Source organism: Falco punctatus, assembly GCF_963210335.1.
Source record: "Falco punctatus genome assembly, chromosome: 2".
NCBI lineage: Eukaryota > Metazoa > Chordata > Aves > Falconiformes > Falconidae > Falco > Falco punctatus.
Genome location: NC_137581.1, coordinates 118,879,083 through 118,900,848, shown reverse-complemented (window position 1 = coordinate 118,900,848; position 21,766 = coordinate 118,879,083). Strand labels below are relative to the sequence as shown.

General features: G+C 47.2%; 1 protein-coding gene across 15 annotated transcripts in view; it reads left to right on the top strand.

Annotated features, from left to right (window-relative positions):
- BBX (BBX high mobility group box domain containing) overlaps window positions 1–21,184 on the top strand; it is a 157,700-nt gene extending 136,516 nt beyond the window's left edge. For all 15 annotated transcript variants that reach the window (XM_080375463.1, XM_080375467.1, XM_080375459.1 and 12 more), the window contains one exon: window positions 1,230–21,184. In XM_080375463.1, the coding sequence (XP_080231589.1) occupies window positions 1,230–1,317 (88 nt within the window). In that variant the 3' untranslated portion in view covers window positions 1,318–21,184. The remainder of the gene's footprint in view (window positions 1–1,229) is intronic.
- The last annotated feature ends 582 nt before the right edge of the window (window positions 21,185–21,766 follow it).

The following is a 21,766-nucleotide window of genomic DNA, read 5'->3' as shown; positions in this document are numbered from 1 at the left end:
AATCAAAACAGAAACCTGGATCTGATGCACTAGAGGCTTCTCAGTTTTCTACTCTGTCAGCTGTTTGTTATCTTGTGCAACTCGCTTCTTTATTTGCAAACAGCCAGAAAGGAGAACAGCAGCATTAGAGGTTTCCTTGATGTGTTTCTTCAGTGTCTGAATTTAATTATTAAGTAATTTCCCAGAGCCTTGGGCCATGGAAGCCAAACTCCTTTTTAACTGTAATTAGAGCTTGTCTGGAAGTAGCAGCGTGGTTTTCATTCGGAGGTTTCTGTTTGGCTGCATTTACCTTGTGCATGCCCCAGTGCAGCATGCAACTGTGAGCCCGAGCTGCGTTTTGTGCCAAGGTCACTCACTCCCTTGCCCTCCGGTTCTGCAGAGCACGTCGGTACCTCCGTGCCCGCCGGGGCCTTGGCTGTGCCAGGGGGAGCAGAAGTGGCCCTTGTGTAAATAAGAAGTGAGCCCCAGGTTTGCGTTGCTGCAAACGACACGTACTGCAACCAAAATAGAACCTGACTTGTGAGATTAGGTAACAGGCAGTGACATGCTTTGTGTATGTATTTTAAAAGGCAAGCTGCAGAGGAGCTCTCCCAAGTCCATCTGCTACAGTGATTGATGTTGATTTAGAGCATGTTAATTCTGGTGCAGTTTATTTTTATGATCCCCTGTGACAGGGGATCATTTGTAAATTAACACCGCTGTAGTAATGAGAGAGATGTGCTGGGCTGATGAAGTGTTAAGTCATGAAACCTGGAGTAATTGCAGTGTGCGACCGTGCTGATGAGTAGATTTCCGTATTGTTGAAAAGCTGGCTACTGACTCGCGTTACCATGATGTGTGCATTTACCTGCTTTTGCCACGCGTGAGCTGTACTCTGCCTCTGCGGGCTGAAGCTCCCTTACAGAATGAGTAACGGTCTTTGTGTGCCCCTGCCTTACTCGTCAGCTGAGCATTTTGGTTTGTGTAAGTCAAACACCATTGCGCCATGGCTTTGCCTGACTTTGCATCGTGTTGCAGGTTGTCCTCAGGACGCCGTGTTGCTGTTGCAGGAACACCTCTACAGGCGGGTGTAACGGCAGTGTAGGGGCGCTGCGGCAGCGGGCAGTGGCGGTGCCGTGCTGTCAGACGTTCGGTCCTATCATGCGCCGCTTCCCATCCTTTCTGGTCTGCTAAAAGCACCTCCTGTGCTTCAAATAATGATGGGTGGCTTTTCTTTTTTTCTTTTGCAGAAGTCAGAGGGCCACGCCTCTCCCACATGACGGACAGCCAAATGAAATGTCTCAGGCTCCAGTGCTTATTTCCTGCGCTGACCAGTGAAGCTCCACTTTATTGTAAAACATTGTGCTTTACCTAATATCCTAGCCTTGTCTTTTATCAAGGGAAGCTAGTCAGTCCATATGATGGAAACTATAGACTGCAAGCAAGTGCTTATTGCTCTGAGTGGCCCAGAATTCACTGGAAGCCAGACGTTAGCAACTTGGGCCAGGTCCTCAAATCGGAACCCAGTATGTAGAAGGGTGATATTAATTGTCTATTAATGAACAGAAATGGAATGATCCCAGAGCTTGCTTTCTATTGAAGGCTTTTAAACAGTACATAGGTGGTTGGTGTGAAAAAGGCTGCCTTTACTGTTAGCTCACACAGCATCTCTTTTACCAACCAGAGAGTACGGCAACTAGTTTCGTATAATACCTAGTTATTCTAAATGAAAATAAAAAAAAAAAAAAAACCAAAAAAAAACCAACAAAAAAAAACCAACAACAACAAAAACACTGACGCACTGCACTAGTTATTATTAGATATTCTTAGTCATTTTTGTACATGAAGATTTAAGTTCTAAGATGGTTTATATTAATAGGTTATGCCTACGTTTATATTGTAGAATGAATTTAAAACCTGTTCCAGAGAACTCAAGGCAGCCTGGACAGATGTACCATTGTTAGCGGTGTTTGGGCAGCCACGTGGTCCAGATGTTCTGCACTTTTATATTTGCCACCGGAGTGGTAGAGTTTACTGGGAAAAATTCTGACAGGCTACGTTTAGGTTTGTTTCTTTTTAATTTAGCTTTGAATAACCAGGATGATGTGCATTAGAAAAAGGAGTGGTGTATGGAAAAGAAAATACTGCAGATAATTGACTTGTCTTTCATGCCTTGGAGGGTTCCTTTATTTTTGCATAGATATCTGAGCGACTTGGTGAAACTTTCCTGTAAACAAAAAAGTACTGCAAATGCATTTTTCAAAAGTGACCTTAGTATTATTTCACCTTTCTGAAAAACCTAAACCCGTGACTTTTCGATATACATGTACACCAATACACATACCTTTTACATTCTACAGACACTGGCATTGTTGTAGTTACTATGCACAGTCCAAATCGGCTTCAGAATTTGCGTAAAGGGCCAATTACAGTTTGCGTTGGTGAAGTGGCGAGTTGTATACAGATAAAACTACAACCGAAGAGTAACGTTTGACTGAATTCAGACTACCAAACAGATCCATCTGCCAGTTTCTGTCCTTGCTTATGTCGAATTTTTGTGTTTTGCTCTCATAAATGCATCCCAGAAGCAGGCGGAGTGTATCACTTGGCCTGTTACCTTTGCTATCTTGACTTACACTATTGTACAACTGAACATTAATTCCTACCAATAGATGCAAAACGATCACTAGTAATTGATCTAAAGCTACAAATTCAACAGGGTACTTCTTCAATAGCACAAGATGTTTCCCTACTTTTTGCATTGTAGCACAACAATTTACCAAATTGGACTCCAGCAATAATTTTCTATTAGTCTTCATCATACCGGCTGAACTTTTGATAGTATTAGATTGAGTTTGAAGTTCTTTGAATTAAGTCTTTAAATGATGCGAGTTTACATCATTCTATCAGGCATTCTTATTTATACTTGACTGAACTGATAATGTGTTTGGGGGTTATTTTGTAACTAATTTGATGTAATAGCCATATGGACAGTAACTCTATTAACGCTTGCTAGGTTTAGCCTTTCATCGTTGTAGCTAAGCGAAAGTCTTTGGTTCAGTGTCAGGAAACAATATACAACATACCACACGAGTTGTAACAAAGGAGTGAAGGTCTGACGAAAGGCAGGTAGCTGGGAAGTGTCACTGAAATAGCACCATCGAGGATGCATGTGTTGGAAGAAGGGAACAACGACAAAAACGAACAACAAAATTTACGAGCCAATGAGTCAGTGAAAAGGCTTTTTAAAAATTCAGGTGAATATATGACTAAGAGCCCCTAGAATGCCATTGCAGCCTATGGCAGTATTTTTAATAAGATTTTATTAAAATTTTATAAGTTATTTTAACAAGACAGGAAAAACTTAAAAAGACTTAAAACTGTTGGGTCACAGCAAGGTGGCTGTTGGAGTTTTGGACCACTTTATAATTAGCTGAAATCCAAATACGTTACAGTGCAGGCCGTTCACGTTGACAATGGTACTAACTTATTTCTCTAGAAAACCTTTAGAGTAGATATATTTTTGTCAAAGCACCCCATCCTTCCTCGATTTAAATTTCAATATTGTTCCTGAAGATATTTCTGTATATTAATGGTACCTTTTTTAAAAGAAACAGAAAATTACTTTTTTCTATATGAATTAATATCTTACTTGATCTGCTTTTCCTTGACTTTCCCTTAGAGAGGGGGTAGGGTTGGGTCAGTTTACTGGATATGACTGTTTTCAGATACTTACAAACCTTTTTGTAGATATGCTTAATTTTTAAGCGATTAGGCACTGAGAGTAGCAGAAATCCTGCAAAGCTTTATAGTTCACTAGGCATTTGCCTTTGTTGGTTCTCTGAGTGACGTCTTGATTTGAGTAGCTAGAAATTTCCCTGAATCTACTAGAAGGGGTATCAGTATTTTCAGGTAACAAAGTCTGTTAGCACAACAAAAATTTCAGACCAATATCTTACTGTATTGGGGTTGGGTTTTTTCTTTGTTTGTTTTGTTTTAATTTTTATTAATTTCAGCTGCTTTCATTTTGGAAAATCTATTGCTATTGTGTGTACTTCAGTATACCAGCAAACACTGTTACCCGTTAACACATTGTCCACAAATGCCTCTAGAGAAGAAATTGTTGCACCTTATGTATATCTCAAGCAAACCAAAATATGATGCTTTTCTGCTTTGTTTATTCTGAATATGTTGTATCATACTTTACTGAACCCATTTTAACTTAGCTAAAGCTATCGATATTTATGCATTTCACATTATTTTCTGGATCTGAACCTGTGTATAAATCTTTCTTTAAAAAAAAAGAAAAGCATTTACCGTAGTTGTCCTCTGTGAGTTATCCATGGGAGAGGGGGGGAATCTTGTCTCAAGTGTAAAATGCAGTACTGTCCCAGTTTTCCTTGGTTTTTATTTATTTAGTGATCTTTGATATTTCATATGTAGTTTTGAGGTATACAAAATATGTTGTCGTAGCCGAAGCTACAGATCTAAGCAGCTGGGAGAAAATTACTTTAATGTCTTCTTAATTGTTCTAGTACTGTATACAAATATGGGAAAAACGTTCTGCACAACATTTGAGATGCAGATTCTTATCCCCACAGTAGGTTGTTTTCCAATATTAGACCAAATCAATCAAAACTCAAATGATCTTAAAGGTCTTTTTCCAACCTAAAGGATTCTATGATTCAAAAGACATCTATGGAGATTACTTAATGCTCTGCTTATGGCAGTAACTACCCCTTGAATGTGCTGTGATTTCAGAAATAGAATATATTTATTTAAGATGACTGAATGCTCTTTTATACTAATACAATATTCCAAAGTCATGAGCAAGAGACTTCTTGGTAGTTTGGGTTTCTATTTTATAGCATTGATGCATGACTTTTGAAATTAAAGTGGTAAGCGTTGTCGGAAAGGGGCGCAGGAACGAGGGACTGGTAGAAGCGTGTGAACTTGCGGTGTTTAAATTCCAGCTTTGGTCTTTATTATTTGGGTGAAAGCTGTCTCTGTGGCATGAGGCTGAGGAGCACTCTGCAGTTGGTATCGAGTGGAAACCCGAGGGAGTTGGAACTCATATCAGAGCAGGGGATTTGCCTTACAGTTGGGATGCTATCTTTCGGAACAGGATATTAAATTGAAGCAGTTTTAATTTCCACTGCCTGTTTAGCTACTGTACGAATACTGAACAGACTGAAGGCAACAGTCGTAGACGTGGGACAGCTAAGAGAGGAGGGAAGGAGAGCTGCCCTTTGATTTCAGTATGGCGAAGTTACGGCAACAAAGGGGAATTAGAAAAAACGATAGATGTATATATGTGTGTGTATGCGTGTGTGCATGTGCGCCTGGGTGTGTACATTATGAAAAAAAAAAAAAAAGTGGGAAAAACAAAAACGTGAGGGGTCTACAAGAGACTACAATGTACGTTGACCCTGTGAGTGCACTCCCTTTTTTTGGATGCTGAGTCTACTATGGCTACCTCTCCTAAAAGACTACTTTCGTTGACTTCCATTTGCTTTCGGGCTTGATTGCGTAATCTTTTCAGCCATTGGTACCATTTGTATATCGCTGTGTGCTTTACTTTCCAAGAGCAGCGTTTCTATAGCGCAGGCAGCGTAAAGGCTGAATATACAGCGGCGCCCAAACTGTGTTGCTGGAGCGTTTTTGTTTAACCTCTGCCGTAGGCATGTGGGTTGCGGGACGTGGGCCCACTGGCTCTGGTTGGGTCAGTGAGGTCATTTTGGGTAAAATGCGGTGCTGGTGGGGCGCTGGGCTTCAGTGGTTGCCAGAGGTGACGCAGTAAGCCAAACGCTGCTCTTGAAACTTCTCCTGGAAGTTTACGTTTGATTTCACAAGGAAACGTAACCGTGCAGCTTGTGTCTAGTACACCATACGTTACCCATTAGACACTGCTCATTTGCCGTGCTTGCTGGGTAGTGTGTAGAGCTCCTAGGTGTCTTGCCGTGTTCTGTGATGCTTGGGGCGTCCGAACCTTGTACATAGTGTGGAACTGTCACCTACAGCTGCCAGGATGCTGAGGCACTTCAGGACACTGGGCGCCGTGAACGAGTGCATTTTAGGCTGTGAAGGAGTCACTTGCCTCCTCCCCCGGTGTCCCCAATAAAAAGGCACAGTGAGGTTTATGCTCTCACCTAAGTACTATTATATTCATTTATATACTCGGTATTTTCTACTGAATTGACAACCTTGAAGAAGCTTATGAGATGGATGTATATTTTATGTTCCCCTAGTAATTCTTCTAAGGCAGAAATCTAGGAAGACTTGGCATGACATCTCCACTCAGCATCCCACCTACGCTTACACCGAAACCCATCCTTACTGCCGGGCCGGAGTTGTTGCTTGCACCGGGACAGTGCAGAGCCCCCATGATGGACCACTACGCTCTTGGCAATAAGCTTGGGCTTGTGTGACGTTCCTGGGGGCGGCACGTCCTGACCCTAGGGCCTTCAGTGACGTGAAAACGACTGCAATTAGCTTAACATTTATTGAGTTCTTCCAAATAATTACGTTGGAGGTTCTGGGTCTTGACTGTTAGCACATACCAGCAGACCCACCCTGTACTCTACTGGCAAACCCCACAGCTGACCAGGCTAACTGCCCAGGCTGCTGAACGTCACGCTCTCACCTGCTCTTTGCACCCCTCCAACTGAAACCTGGTTTTCCCCCCACGCGCTGCTATACCTTAACCAGCGGTTGGGGCTCTGAAGGTGACAGAAGCAGAGGAGGCACGTATGTGCGTGTGTCTGCATGCGTGTGTACATAGCGTCCACACGCGCACATCGGAGTGCCATGACTTGCAGAGTGTTCTCTGCAAAAGTGTTCCTGTCTTCAGTGATAAAACAGCATGAGGTTTCTCAGACGATAGTTTTCCAACTTTCTTGCTAGATTTCTGTCTCTTCCCTTCACATTACACCAGGAGGTGTGATTTGTGAAAATCACACCTGAAAAAAACCACCACCCCACAGTTCCTGCTAACCTAGATGCTGCGCAAACCTTCTTTCTCAGCAGTGCTTGCTTTTAATAACCAGTATCTGTTCATAGTTTTAACACAGCTGATTTGCCATGATCTTTCTTCCTAGAGCCCAGTCCTGCAACTTTCATTCTCGTACATAATTCCACTGAATTTTGACCTAGTATCTGACTTTATTCTCTACAAAGCTTGGTGTAAACATGCCTTACAATAGTTCATCTCCACCAGTGGTATAACAGAGCTGCTGCCTTCTTAGATGTGTGTAGTTAAAAGTAAGTCAATAAGCACATTTATAGAATGTCATACTTTCTTCAAAAACCTCTAATTTGATATCTTTAAGTGCACATGTTAAGTCATGTGTATAACATGCTAAAGTACGTTAAACTGTGATAATAAAACTGAATAAAATATTTAATAAAATATTTGATAAGGACCTTTAAATAGATTTCTTTATGTTCATTCTATTTTGGTTATCTAGTGTGTGCCTGTAAACAGTTTCCCATTTAAAACTAATGATTGCAAATAAATACTATTCAAATGGAGCTGCTTTGATGCTTCACCTGCTTTACTATCACATGATTGTTTACTTTAACATACCACTGAGTTAGCAGTATTTGCAGAGTTTGGTTTTAGAGATAGTATGAATTTGTTGGCTTTTCTTATACTTAAAAAGAAACAAGCTCATTTTCCACCCAAAAAAAGGAAGATGCCAAACCCCAGAGATGGAGCCTCAGACCTGTGAGCCGTAGTTCCCTGTCAGCTCATCCATTCAGCTTCTCCACAGGGACTGTAAAGAGTGTTGCGTATTTTGCAAAGGACTTCTGCCCATTTGTGCTTGCTTACGCGTTGTCTATTATGGGAGCTTCCATTTTTTATTTTCAAAACTTCCAAGCCTGATTCAGCCCTGTTGACATTGCTGGAAAGATCCATAGACCCATGCGAGTGCCCCAGAATTCAGTGGATTTATATCGGTATAAAGCTGGAGACCATGGGACGGAGAGAGCCAGGACTCGGTGCAGTTAGGCTCTGGGAGAAAAGTTTGCCTTTTCTTCTGAGCTTTCCAGGTGTCCGCTTTGTGTTTCTGGATTTTGTCATCTTTGCACAATTGGGAAGCTCGTGTATAGTCCACACCATCCCGCGCGAAGAAGCTGTTGCTGTGGTTTCAGTCCTTGGACACTAAGAGAACTTGCTCAGAAATGGATTCTCTTTTAGAAATAAGTGGCAAGGGTCGTCAATATTTAAACTTACAGGTCCTGACTACTTTGGAAACTTAAATCAGGACTCTGTTCTGCCCATATTTTTTACCATCTTGAGGCCTGAAAATTGGGCAGTTGGGGATCTTGTCTTTACCTGTCCTTGGATGCCTGAAGCCTCCTTGGTCGCAGTGAATTTTTCTGGCCACAGAAGACCCAAGCAGAGACTTCATGAAGCCAGCAGGCACTGCTTGGTTGTGTGGCAGCAGAACTGTCTCCAAATCAAAAGGAGCAGAAGGGGGAAGCCTTTAGGTTTGTTTGGGGGTTTTTTGAACTGTGTGCCATTTACTCAGGAAAGAAGAACTGTGTACAATCGTGCACTGCCTTTACTGGGCATGCGTCAGTATGTCTGCAGAGAAACACCAGGAATGGAAGAGCTTCAGCGATAAAGGCCACATAAAGGTCACACTTGGGCAAGGGGGAGAAAAGCTCTGATTCCACGTGCGAAAAAAGACAGACAAAATCTTAAGAAACGCCTATTTTTTCAGTATAGTATGCCCAGTCAGGGACATTGAAGTCACTGTGCTGGCTTTTTTTCATTACTAAATTACCTTAGGACAGTCATCTCGATTCCTCGAACTCCCATCTTTTCCCATCTGCTGTCATTTTGTTCTTCCAACAAAAGACCCGCTGAATTCCCTGACTCTTGGTGCATCTAGGTGTGCTTCATAGCCAGCTCGCACATTGCTTCCTGCAGCTGCGTGGCATTGCACTGACACTTTCTTAATTGTCAGGTAAGATACATTTCCATTAATATTTTGGAAAAACACGGGGTGGAAAGGCATCCTCCTCCTTCTCCTCGAGTGCCATGCTTCTGCCAGGCATGCTGATGTTCTCCCCTTGGTACCGTTTGCTGGGTCCTTTCCATTGTTCATCCCAGAGTTATTTAACATGCAGCCAACCCCGCTTTCAAATAGGTTATTTTCTTTTCCTTTTTTTTTTTTTCCCTACAATGTGACAATGTGAAGTGAGACACAAAGTATACTTGAGCATACCCTAACCATGCTATATACCAGCTTGTGAAGCTGTTGGTTCTTCAGTAGGACACTAGCACTTTGTAACAAAATACAAGATGCGTTCCTATATCTGCTGCAAAGTTCTGTTTTGTTTTGTTTTCAGAAATAAAACCTGTAAGATATAACGCCTACCATCTATTCAGTGTCATCTTCTTTTTGTGGACTGTTCTTGGCACAGCAGCAGTAAGAAATTGAGCTCTAATGTATCTAAAACGTACTCTAGACTTCAGCTAGGCTTCCTTGGCTCCTTTCCGAAAGGAGGAGATCAGCAGCAGCAAGCTAGCGCAAGATGCAGCGCGCTCAGCCCCACTTGAAGATCCAGCCTACATAAAGCGATACAAAAAGTTCATTCCATGCCGAGCAGCACTTCAACCTATTCATCAGCCCATGAAACAAGAGGAACTGGTTGAAGTTAGACCCCAAAATCAAACCGGTTGAGTCAGAATGTCAGGTTTAGCACCGAACTGTAATTCTCTGAATGAGAACACCTTCTGCTTTAATCCCCTCTGTAGCATTGTGTCGGTTTTGTTTGTTTTGCTTAGTGTTTGGATCTGGAGTGGAACCATCGCGAGCGTCAGGTGTGTTTGTTGTGGTTTTGTGGTTTGCACACTAAGCAGACCAGTGTTGCCATCAAACAACATCCAGTTTCAGGAAAAAAAAAGGGGGGGGGGGGGGGGTGTGAGAAAAAAATCGAGTCCTTGGGAGATGTCCTCCCGATCCAAAAGAAGTGTTTGGAGTACATCTTCAAATCAGGGACATGGCCCACCAAAGGCTTCCCAGTCGTGGCAGAGCAGCAGGCTTAGGCAGGTCAGTCTGGGCATCGGTTCCCTTCTGAGGTCTGGGTGGGTCCCCTGCACACCCAGTCCACACCTCGAGTTACAATCTCATTTCAGGCTTTCCTCGTACGAAAAATCTTGATTCCTGGGTGTTTTTATGAGTGATACTCTTAAAATGATACTGCTGCTGGAGGGCTTAAGACTGAGCAGCATGGCACCAGCAGCTTTGAGGTCTAGTATCTCAGATACCAGCCTCAGAAAGGTTATCTTAGTGGGGTTTCTGTTCTAATCGGGGCCTTCTAAATGTTGCTGTCTCATCACTGTGGATTACGAAAACATCTTGCCATCTTTCAGTAGTTAAGGAGAATTTGCAAGTGAGATAGTCCCAATCTGTCAGTAATTCAAGATGCTCTGTGTTGGTGTCTCTCTAGCGATAGCAGCTTTCGTAATGCCGCGGAGGCTTGCTGCAGCTCGGAGCTACGCACGGCACGGTGACCTGGGCCCTCGAGCCAGTGTGTTTTCACTCCGCGGGAGCGGTGACCCTGGTTCAGACGCGCCGTTGTCGTTAGCACGGCTCAGGGCGACACTGAGGTGAGCTCATGGCGTGTCTCTCTGACAGGCTGCCGCTTGGTTCCCTCTCACATTCCGAGATGCTCCATCTGCTCTGGCCCGTGCTGGCTGGGGCAAGGAGCCGCGCTTGCCCACCGGGGAGCTTCCCCGGCCTCCCAGCCCGGGCACGGATGTTGGGCATGGAGCAGGGCTCCGGCCCAAGGTGGCCCTCTCACTGCGGCCTCCCGGCCTCTCCCCGTGGGGGTGGCGAAGGTTTTCTGTGCCGCACCAGCTTTGTCTGTGCAGCGGGATCTCCTCCTGCCCGCAGCTGCTCAGGAACCTCGTTGTAAAACAAAGTGAAGCCAGCCCAGCTGGGAATCGCCGGTGAGGCTGGACCTCGATGAGCTCCCAGGTTTCCGTAGGCGGGAGCCTGGGGGCGAGGGCCGTGATGTGTCTTCGGTTTGAGCAGCTCCGCGCGTGGTGTGCAGGGATTGACAGGTTGTGGCAACAAAGCCGGGTTTCCTTTTGTTGTGAAGAGCAGTGTTTTCTAATGGAAGTAAGGTGGCAGGGAAATTGCTGTCGCAGCAGATGGACTTTTTCGTTGTCTTCAAGAGGTTCCAATTTCAAGAGCGAGGTTTGCCAACCGGTCTGAAAAAAAAAAAACAAAACCAGAGGAGAAATTGCCACTCTAGTCTGTGGCTTGGAATGGATGCTGTGTTTTGCTTCAGTGCCTGTAGTGATAAATTCTTCAGTCAGAAGTAATGTGTGAGCTACTTGAGGTGTGATGCAGTTCTAAACCATCCCATTCACTTCTAGATGACAAATGCATTTGGCACGGAGCGTAAGTGCTGCTAACGAGTGCTTCCCTGCGTGTACGTCATAAATAACAGCAAGTGCTCATCAGCGTTTTAATCAGGGCTTAAGAAAATTCTTCCTGCTGTGTTTCAAGAAAATCTGTTGTGCTTGGCAGACACAAGGCATACTTCTACCCTGGGAAGTAACGGAGGGAAGCATTTGCTATGTGACTGTTTTATCTCAGTAGGTAATTATTTTCAGAACGTCTTTACTAGTAACTTACCTGTAGCGTACTGTATGTGGGATATAGTTAATTCAGCTCTGGGATCATTTAACGCAAAGGTAACTACTTGATTCTCATGCAGAAATCCACAGCTGAGGGGATCTCGTAGGGATGAAGGGCTGCTGAAAGATGCCGCGTGCAAAGGCTGCATCCCATAAGGCGTGGGATGCGCAGCGTGTGTGGCTGCACGCCTAGTCAGCAGGGATCGGGACGGTTCACAGTGCAGTTGTGCTGACTCACACGAGGGGAAAGCAGAAGAGGCTGTGGCTCAAACATCGTGTTTAAAACCCATTTGATTCACTGAATCCAACTCATGGTTGTCGGCACTGCGCGCTCTTGCTGGAGGGAGCCGGGGGGTTGCTGTGGCAGAGGCTCCGTTGCCGTGCTGCTTGTCCCGCGTGTTTGCTGTTCATCAGGTTTCTGCAGCTCGGCATTTTTACCTTCTCCCTGGCTCTAGAGCTGGTCCCAGGGACCCTGGGGCGCAGCTGTGGTGCGGTGGTACCCGGTACAGTAGCGGCACTGCCGGCGGGTGCAGCAGCCCCGCTGTGGATTGCAGGCAGCAAAGTGGTGACCGGCGGTCGGGGAGGTCCTGCGTCGCAGAACGGGCGGTGGGTTTATGGTGGGAGCTCAGGCGAGCCTGGGGGGGTCCCTGGGATGGACCCTGGTGCTCAGCGCTGCAGGAGGGCAGGGGAGAAGCCGTCTGTCCACAGGGATGCGCTGGGGCCGAGCTCCGGGGGCAGCAGAAACGGAGAGTGCTCATCAGAACCCCTAAAACAGGGAAGCAGAATTCTACTCGGTTGCACCCACACATGCATAGCAACAGGATCCGTGCAGTCTTTTATAGCTTTTATATGAAAATTGCCTGGAATACGAGATGTCCTTATGTCAGCATTTTCAAACGGAGAGCAAACACACGGGTGCATTTTTGAAATAACTGGCTTGAGACTTGTACTCGTAGCATGTTTCGTGTGTGAGACCCATGAAAACACCGTAACACGTAAGAACCAGTATCAAAGCAGTAGTTGCATATTCACAGACGCTGTTAATCTGCAAGTGGTTTAAAAAACTTACTTTCTGTACTGTAGTAGACAAAAAATAGAGGCATGCTGTTCCACCTTGGCAAAGTGATTCCATAATTGACAGCCAAGGGCTGCCAGCAGGGATTTAAAAGCATCTTTAGTAATGAGATAAAAATGTATTCTTAAATCAATTTTTCTGGGCTTTTAGACCATTCAGAAAATACTCCCAAGTGCTTTGCAAGTTGAGTGATTTTTTTACTACTTTTGATTAATAAAACCACGATTAGTGTAATAATCCTCAAATATCTAGGAAATGACAGGTGTCCGTTTTTAGATGCCACGTGCTGCCGCGGACCTAGAAGGAGCCCTTGGCAGCAGTGCCCGCCGCACTTGGCAGTGCTGGGGGGGGATGTGGTGGCACGTCTGGGGGGTGCAGCTGCCTTTGGCGTCAAACCGCCGTCCCATAAATCTCTGCTGGCGGAAATCCATTGCCATCAAGATAGAGGGGGCATAAACAGCATAAAAGCTGCTTACAAGTAAGAAGCGGTTGGGTTTGTCACTTTAGTCAGATTTGCTGCCCGACTGAAGATGCTTTGTATTTGCTAGAGACACCTCTTTGCTGTATGGCTTTGCTGATGTTGCTGGAAGTTGGATTGTTGATCTTCGCTTACAAATGTCTCGCCTTCCTTTTCAGTCATCTTGCCTTGCCTTTCTTTCCTCAAGTGGCTAAAAACTCAATGGACATCAGCAGCAAAATGTCCCGGTGCTTTTCGGTAGGACGGCAGCGCCCCACCCCTTCCCGAGCTGCTGCGCAACTGAAAAACCCACAGGGAGTATTTTTTTAATTAGTGGTATTTCAACATTTTTGCCCGACCAGGGCTGTGCATCAAACGCAGCTTCTGCAGAAAGGTGGGCACCAGAGGTGGGATCCTGCAGCAAAGTGCCCCCCCTCCCCCTCCCCTCCCCCCCCAGCTTGCTCTAGCAAAGCCCAAGCAGCGCCAGTGCCAGCAACCTGCCAGGCTTTTGAAATACGATAAATTATTCCCTCCTCCTAACAGTATATTGTTGAGAATAGGTTCACAGTTTACGTAGCTTTGGCCTGGTTCATTTTGCAGAGCATGGCTTGTTGTAGCAACTAATGTACCTTGAAGTCATGTGCTTTTTTTTTTCCCCCCAAATACAAACTTTAAATACAAAATACAAACCAAAACCCCCTTCAGCATATTAGACCTACGTTTGCATTAACTCATACTAAGCCTTGACTTGCAAAATAAAACTCTTAACCACATTTCTAAATTTCTTTCTTAGAGGGGAGAAAAAAGTCCCCAGACAATTATGTTTTCTTTCTCCCTAATTACTGGATAAACTTCAGATGTAATAAATGTAACACCAGCTTTTCCAGTTACCTCGCCCATACAGCCTCGCCTAAGCCAGCAGGTCCGGGGGGAAAGCCTGCGGGATCAGGACCACGTTTACGTGAAGGATCGTTGCTTTCCCTGTGGAGAAGGCACGCCGGCTGTCGGGAAGCGCGGTGCAGCAGCCCCCCTGCATCCCAAGGGATGGGGATGGGGGTGCCAGCCGAGGGCCCGCTGCGGCAGGACTGCACCTCCAGCATCCCCGGGCCAGAGGAAGGGCTGCTGCTCTGCATGTCCTGGCGGTCAGTAAAACGTTGCTTTTTGTTTCTGTATCCTCCTGCTTCTGTTTGAAGGCTGTGCCAGGCGCTTGGCGTGCCAGACCTTGTGCCGGCTGAAGGTTTCACGCGGCTGTAGCATCACCAGATACTTGCCGTCGTAATCGCCGGCTGTCACCTTGAAATACTGGGGCGATGGTTGTCTCGAGGCCCTGTGCAGCTGGCGTTACTGCGGATGCGAAGACGTTTTTATCCTTGTATTGTTGTTACTGGGCGTTGATGCCATCAAGAAACATCAGTTCAGGAAAGATGTCACAGAGTTTCATAGCTGAATGTGTCACTAGATGGGCTTTTTTCTTCCATGTGAAATTTATAAGTGGGGGGTGGGGGAATAAATCAGGGTGCAGACAAGCCTACAGGGAAGGCCAGCATGTCCAGACATCAAATTCTGCACTTTCTGCACGGCTGTGGTGAGGGCAGGTCGCAGGCTGCTACGGTAACTGCTCGCTGCAGAAATGGCGAGCAGGTGGGTTCCTGCGGCCACCCATAGGTGTGTGCAGCAGACCGGTGCTGCGCTCCCGCTGTTTATTTGCCTCCTTCCCTTCCTTGCAGGTTGATTGCTGTTAATGCGGTTACACTAATTGCGCCGGCTGAGGGCAGCTCGGTGTGCGGGGTCAGCTTTGGGCCAGCATCTTGCGCGATGTGCAGCATCGCAGGGCATCGTCGCAGGAGCACTGGTGTTTCGTAGGGGCGTTTCATCCCGATGTTTGTGAGTGCCTGTTTAAAACATCCCGGGCTCCTAGCTCAACTCTTTTTCTCTTTTTTTTTTTACTTTTTGTATTTGAGGCAGAGTCAGGTTTCATATAAACCAGGTAATTCTTTGGGCTGCTTGTAGTGGTTTGTAAAAACCAGCTGCTCCTTGAATGCCCAGCTGTTGGCAAGAGCCAGCGGAGGGTATTTAAAGGACGCGGCGATTCTTGTCCGTGTGCGGTTTTCTTGCTCGTTGTCAGCTTGCCAGTGGTTCGGTCAGCATTTTTCAAGATGACTAAAGGCCGAAGGAAAGCTTTCTGTGGCAACTTTTGAAATCTTAGAGTGAACTTGTCTCTGCGTCCTTCTTGGCTTGCTGCTGTCCAGGGTTTTTTTCAGGGGGGCTGTAGACATCGGGAGGCTTTCGGTGGCTTGGGAGGGAGACGTAAGCTGACTGAATAGGATGTCTGAAGAGTCAGGGTGTGTTCCTGGACAAACGGCGAGCCAAGACAGAAAACCGAGCAGCCTGTTGGGATATTGAATGCATCCTGGGTCATGGCAGGGTGAGATCTTGGCAGTGGTTACTTGGCACAGCGTCACTGGGCCAAAAGGGACTTGGAGAGTCAGCTGGAGAGTTTCTAAGGCAGGTTAAGCTGTGCTTACCGCACTCCTGATGGGTCGGTGTTGAACCTGTCCTTAAAAGCCTGTAATAGCCAGAAGCTCAGCCATTTCCCCCTGCTGTTTTTTCCCGTGCTTGACTATCTTTAACTTTGTGAGGGTCATTTATTCCCCCAGTGCCTAAGTACAAAATTTTAGGGTATAGGAGAAAAAGATGGTGTCCTCAAAAGATGTTGGATACAGAAGCATTTTAGCTGTTCTTACAAATGCAACCTTAGAAATAATGATCAGGTAAAATCTGAGATGAGGTTTTCAAGAAGCAACAGCCCAGCTTTATTGCTAGCCACAGGACTCCTCCATGCCTTTGAAAATCTCTTCCTTCAAATGGTGTGTCAGGTTGACAGTGAATAGCCATACCAGAAAGGTTCTAAGAGACCTTTCTCCTTGTGCTGTGTTTTCTGTCTAGCAGTTGCCTTTAATTCCTTTTATACAGAGTTCTGACAGTAAAAAAAAAAAAAAAAAACAAAAACCAACAAAAAAACAGAAAACCAAACCAAAAAAACCCAAAACAAACAAAAAAAAACCCACAAAAGACCCAACCCAAAACAACCCAGCTTGCCAGCTGTTTCCTCGGTACCCTTTGCAGACGCTGCGAGTCCACCGTTAAAGCCATATAGCCCAGAGGAAAGCGGAGGAGGACAGCATCCATCCCGTTAGGCAGCGCTTGTGCCAGCCGCACCGAGGGGCTGGACACAGCCATCCTCTCTCAGCTGCCTCCAGGCTTGGAAACGCGTGTTCTCCTGGCTGTCCTCCTGTGGGATGCTGCAGGCAATGCCTCGCCTGTGCCCACGGTGACATCCCTGCCGGCACCCGGTCCAGCCTCTGCCCCAGAGATGTGGGAAGAGCTGCCGGTGATGGTGTCGGCAGCACAGGGACCAGGACATCCCTGGGTCTCCGCTTTGGGGTGGAGACCCATGGTGGTACCTGCGATGCTCCCTCCAGCTCCAGAATGACGGCTAGCGCAATGACTCGGGAGCACTTGGGAGATGAATGGAGCAAGGCCGGTGCGTTAGCAGGAGCGGGGCGCTCCCTTTGCTGGCAGCTCACTGGTTTACCCGACGTGGTGCCAGTTTGTCCAGGAGTCTCGAAGGGACAGACTGTGCTTTTCTCCATGCAGAATAGCCGTTACTGGGAATAGGCATCCAATGGGAAGCAAAGAGGAGCACATCCCTCAAGCAAGGGGTGTGATTCCCATCGTTTTCTGCCCGCCCTGGGCTGTCAGGAGGCTCCCTGCCTGCACTCCCGGTGGCTGTGCCTGGTGCCAGGGCAGGGTTTCGCTGCGCTCAGCAGAAGCTGTGAGCTCGCAAGAAACAGGTCAGCAAACCTCTTCCACACCGGGGGTCCAGGCACCAGGTGAAGGTCACCCTGGCTGTGCCAGCATGCCGCTGGGACCTAGCCCCGGGTCCCACCAGTCCTGCTGTCTTCTGCATGGCCCCAGGCAGCTCAGAGGGGAGGCAACGGCAAAGTCCCCTGGGCCCGGTGCCAAGTGGTGTCGGCACCTTCTGCAATGTCCAGCAGCCCCTTGTCAGCCCCCGGCTGCCATGGCAAGGACCAGCGGCAGCCGAGGGCTGCGTGGGGTGCTGGGTGCTGCTGAGCACCAGCCGTGCACACCTGTCTTTGCAAGCCCAGTGAGGAACGGCTGCAGGCAGCGGCAGAGGTGGCCGTGCCGGTGCTGCCAGGCACATGCGATGCCCATCAGGTGCCCCTTTAAGCCACCCCACGTGGCGGCATGGACCCAGGCACTGACACCAGGGGAGGCCAACAAAGAAAAGCAGGGATGGGGCGCTGAACTGAAAAATTGAATTAAGCGATACCATAGGCAGGATGCAAAGCAGAGGCCCCAGAAACGTTGGTCTCCTACGGGTTCTTGCTCCAGGTGATGCTGGCTCGGTTATGGGCATGGATACACCAAGGAGCATAGATGGGTGAGGGACCCAAGGCTGTTTGGCTCCCATAAGAGCCAGTACAACTGCGTACCAGCCAAAGACTGGCTTTGTTAAGGGCAGCACCTCCATGGACAACCTCCTGCAGTAGCTGGCAATCTCAGGAGTGTTGAGAGCAAAAGCGTTTGATGGCTTAAAAGGAAACAAGTGCAACAGAGCAGTTCGGAAAATGCCATTTCCTTAGCAGCCCTGGGAGGGGAAGAGATGGCACTATAAAAGGGGAAATGAGGTGTGGGGAAGAGATGAACTGTTTTTCCCCATGCCCGATCATCACCCTGGCAAGGGAGGTTTTGGCTCCTGCTTTCACACACAAACTGTGAAATATGGTGGGTGCTCATCGAACTGCACTGCAGTTGCAGATTGACCAATATGTTCAGCAATTTTCCCGATCGATGTAATCTCCAGCGATGCTTGGAGCAGGAAAAGTGTTTCCCTCTGTGTTTCACAGTTTGTCTCCCACTCTGATAGACTCTGAATCGCCCGTGCTCCCCTTGATTTCCTCGCTCCTGCTCAGCCCTAGCAACCCTGCCCAGGATAAGCAAAAATAGGTTGTGGTGGAGTCAAAAGTGACAGAAAGGCTGCGCTTCACAGCAGATCAGCTGGAGCATGACTTCCAAATTACACCCTTTTCCTCCATAGTAAAAAAACCCACAAGAGCAGCCAGTGAAGAGGTATCTGTAGTTGATTTGATATCCAGTGTAAGTGCTTCCCTCTTAAAATTTGCTCTCTTTTTGCCCCCTCCTTCGCAGCGTAGCAGGGTGCTTCTCATATTTTCTCTACTGTTAAGTATCAGCGTGTGCTTTCAGTCCTGTAGAGCTGAACAGGAATTACTAACAGAATTGAAAAATAACACTGAACCTGTAGCCCTTGCAGGCACAGAATTCTCACCAGAACACAAGCCAAGGGGCATTTCCCTTCTGTTGTGCTGGTGTGTCCGTCTGTGTAACACCAGGGGTAGCACAAGGTCCAGATACATCAATGGGAGAAAGCAGTAACAGTCTGGGGCAATGCGGGGGCTGAAGCGGCTGAGTTTTAAACAGCATCTGTACGCAGTGCCTTTCCCCATATAGGCAGAAGAATTTACATCGTGCACCGTACAGGTCGGCTTCTAGCTTTTGTGTGTGCCTCTCTTCTTGCGGTACTTACCTGCCTGCTCTGGGTGGGCACGGGGATGCGGCAGAAGGATAGCTGCGGCGTGGAACGCCAAGATTGTTTCAGAGGTCACTAGGAAAATCAACGAGGAAATGTCAAGCTTTACTGTTCTTTAAGCAAAGACGCAGAAGGCAGTGCTGAACTCAGCAAGGACGGGTTTCCCCAGCCAGGCGCTGGTGACAGGTGTGCTTTTAAGTACAGGCCACCCGTCATTCTCCAACACGGCAAATACATCCTGTTCATCAGGGCGTCCTTCTTTAAAATACCTGTTTTTGAGCTCCCCTACCAACACATCAGAATTATTGTGGGAAACAGGATGGGGTTTTATTGCCACGGTTCTTTCGATGCGTGTTTTATGCTGTACTCAAAAGGTGGCTGCTGTTGAGGGTGCGTTGTGCACTTTTGGTGAGGGGTCGGTGCTGGTACCGGAGGTCGTTTCTGCCCAGTGGCCTTGGTCAGGCTGGGGGTCTCTGGGGAGCAGAGCGGTCCCTTGTGCTGCTGGGACTGTGCCAGCCTGACCCTGCCTTGACCAGTCACAAGGAAACATGGCAGGCTGTGGAGTAACCTGGGCACGTGCCAGCTGAAGCCAGAAACGTCCCTCCTGTCCCCCCAGAGAGCTGGCTCCACTGGGTTTTCTGCCTGAGTGGGAGACCCCCATGCTCGCGCTGCTGTGTTTCAGGTCTTTCTTGGGTCCAAGCCACTTCGTGGACATCCAGCTCCTCAGCGCTGGGGTGGTACCTGAAGTAGAGCCACTGTGTATCAGGGTGTCATCGCTGACCTGGGAAGAGGGTCCTAGAAGCCTTTGTGGCAAGGAGTGTGTTAAGTGGCATCTATGTTGCGAGCAGAAGTGATGTAGCACGTCATGAGCAGCAAAGCCTGGGGAGGATTGGGCTGAGAGCATCATGTATGAAAGGGACCTTGTTCCTCGATCTGTGATTTTAGTAGAAAAATCCATCAGAAGAGGCGCTGCCTGTCTGCATGCGCTTGCTCCCGCTCTGCCTTTGCAAGTGGACCCAAGATGCAAACAGGGAGCAGACTGGAAACCAGTGGCACACAAAGGCTCCCATGGTCTTACCAGGTCCTAGCAGGTCCCCAGCAAAAGTCTCTCCCTTCCCCATCCCCGGCTTGGTGGCTCGGGCTTGGCTCTTGGGCAGCGGCACCAGGCAGTGCGCTCCTGCCTGCCTGCCTGCCTGCCTGCTGTGGGAAGCGTGAGGCAGAACTAGCCCGCAGGAGATCTGGCCCAGAATGTGTTAAAAGCATTTCCTCAAGTACCCAGTTTTAATTTTAATTTTAAAAAGTTATATTTAGTAGCTCTCAGGACACTAGCTGTGGGAGAGAGAAGGGCTATGTCCTGAAAATAAAACTGAGTGGGTGGGTGGGTGGATGGATGGACGGATGGTGAATGGATAATGAATAGATGGGTGGATGGGTGGATGGACAGATGGATGGATGGATGATGAACGGATGGATGGATGGATGGTGGATGGATGAATGGATTATGGATGGATGGATGGGTGCGTGCATGGATGCTGTGTGAGAGTTTGGTGTGGAGTGAGAGGCATCACATCTTCCTTAGAGAGAGGAGCCCTTGCGACATGGTTTGAACAACGCAGGAGGGTTGGCAGGGGAAGCAGTTTTGCTGAGAAATGTTTAGATTAAACAACAAAACTCTGCATGCACATACAGACTAGATCTTCATAACATGGCCAGGCTTTGACAGTGTACTGCAGCATCATTGCTATTTATAATCAACAATTACTAACACTATAATCTAGTAAAGTTAGTGGTAGCAATTACAGCAACATAAATAGCAATCCAGTTGACTAAAGGCATTGCTGTCAATGCGGATGGCAGCTATAGGTTTAGAAAAAAAAAAAATATGTGGAGGGAAGATATCAGAAGGGGATGTGTGAGCTTGGGTCTGCTAGTCTTTTATATACCATTTTTAATATACTTCCTGAAATGAAGCTTCGGAAAGGTACACTGCCTCTTTAAAATTAGTCTAGGAACTACAGGTAGTTCACATTATTTTTAAAATAATAAATCTCTATATATATCTATATTAAAATATATATGTATACATAAGTTGGCTAGCCTACCTTATGGAAAGGCTGCAGCTAAACTAAGTCTGAGCTAATATTGTATTACCATAGTCTTCTGGTTTGTAGATAGCCCCTCCTTATTAGATGAGGTTCTGTTCTTGCTCCACAGAAGGTGCCTGTGTATATAACTCCTTTGTATTGCTTTCTGCAGAGTCCCTTATATATTTCTTACTACTAATGCTGTGTAGAAAAGGAAATCCAGAGATTTTACTACTGATAATTAACCATATAACGGCCATTAGCAAAATAAAGATTTAGTTGTTTGGGAAACAGATTATTTATATTGTGTATGGTTTATTGCCTGATAACTTGTTTGGTGACTGGATATTCTTTTCCTTCTCCTGGTCCTTTTCTGCTTTTTCCAGCTATGGTGTTTACTCCTCACTTTGATTATCTAGCAGGCAATAAAGTATATTGTATGTTTTGAAGCCAAGCGGTGTGCTGCTTGATTGGGGTGCGGGGGAGGCGGTGGAGGCGCAGGCAGAGCCGGGCAGGGGGCAGCTCCGCAGCTGGGCTGGCACCTCTCCCCTGGCACCTGCTGGGTACGGCAGAGCCCGGCCGAGCATCCCAGGCGAAACCTGCCCTTTCCCGCTGAAAAGGAAGGAGCTGCGACCAGGGCAGCCAGAGCCTGGCTTCCGAGCCATCCCTAAGGACCTGAGGAGACCCTGTGGATGCAGAGGAATTGCCGCGCATCTTCTCGTCCTGCACAGCGACCCGTTTGACTTCTCCAGCGCCGGCGGTGGTGGCCATGGCCGGTGCTGTCACTGTCACAGGCAGCTCCTGGCTCTCTCAGAGCCTGGTGCCCCGCCGGGGCTGGGTTTTCACCCCGTGGTCTGGGGGTGGGCAGAGCTCAGCG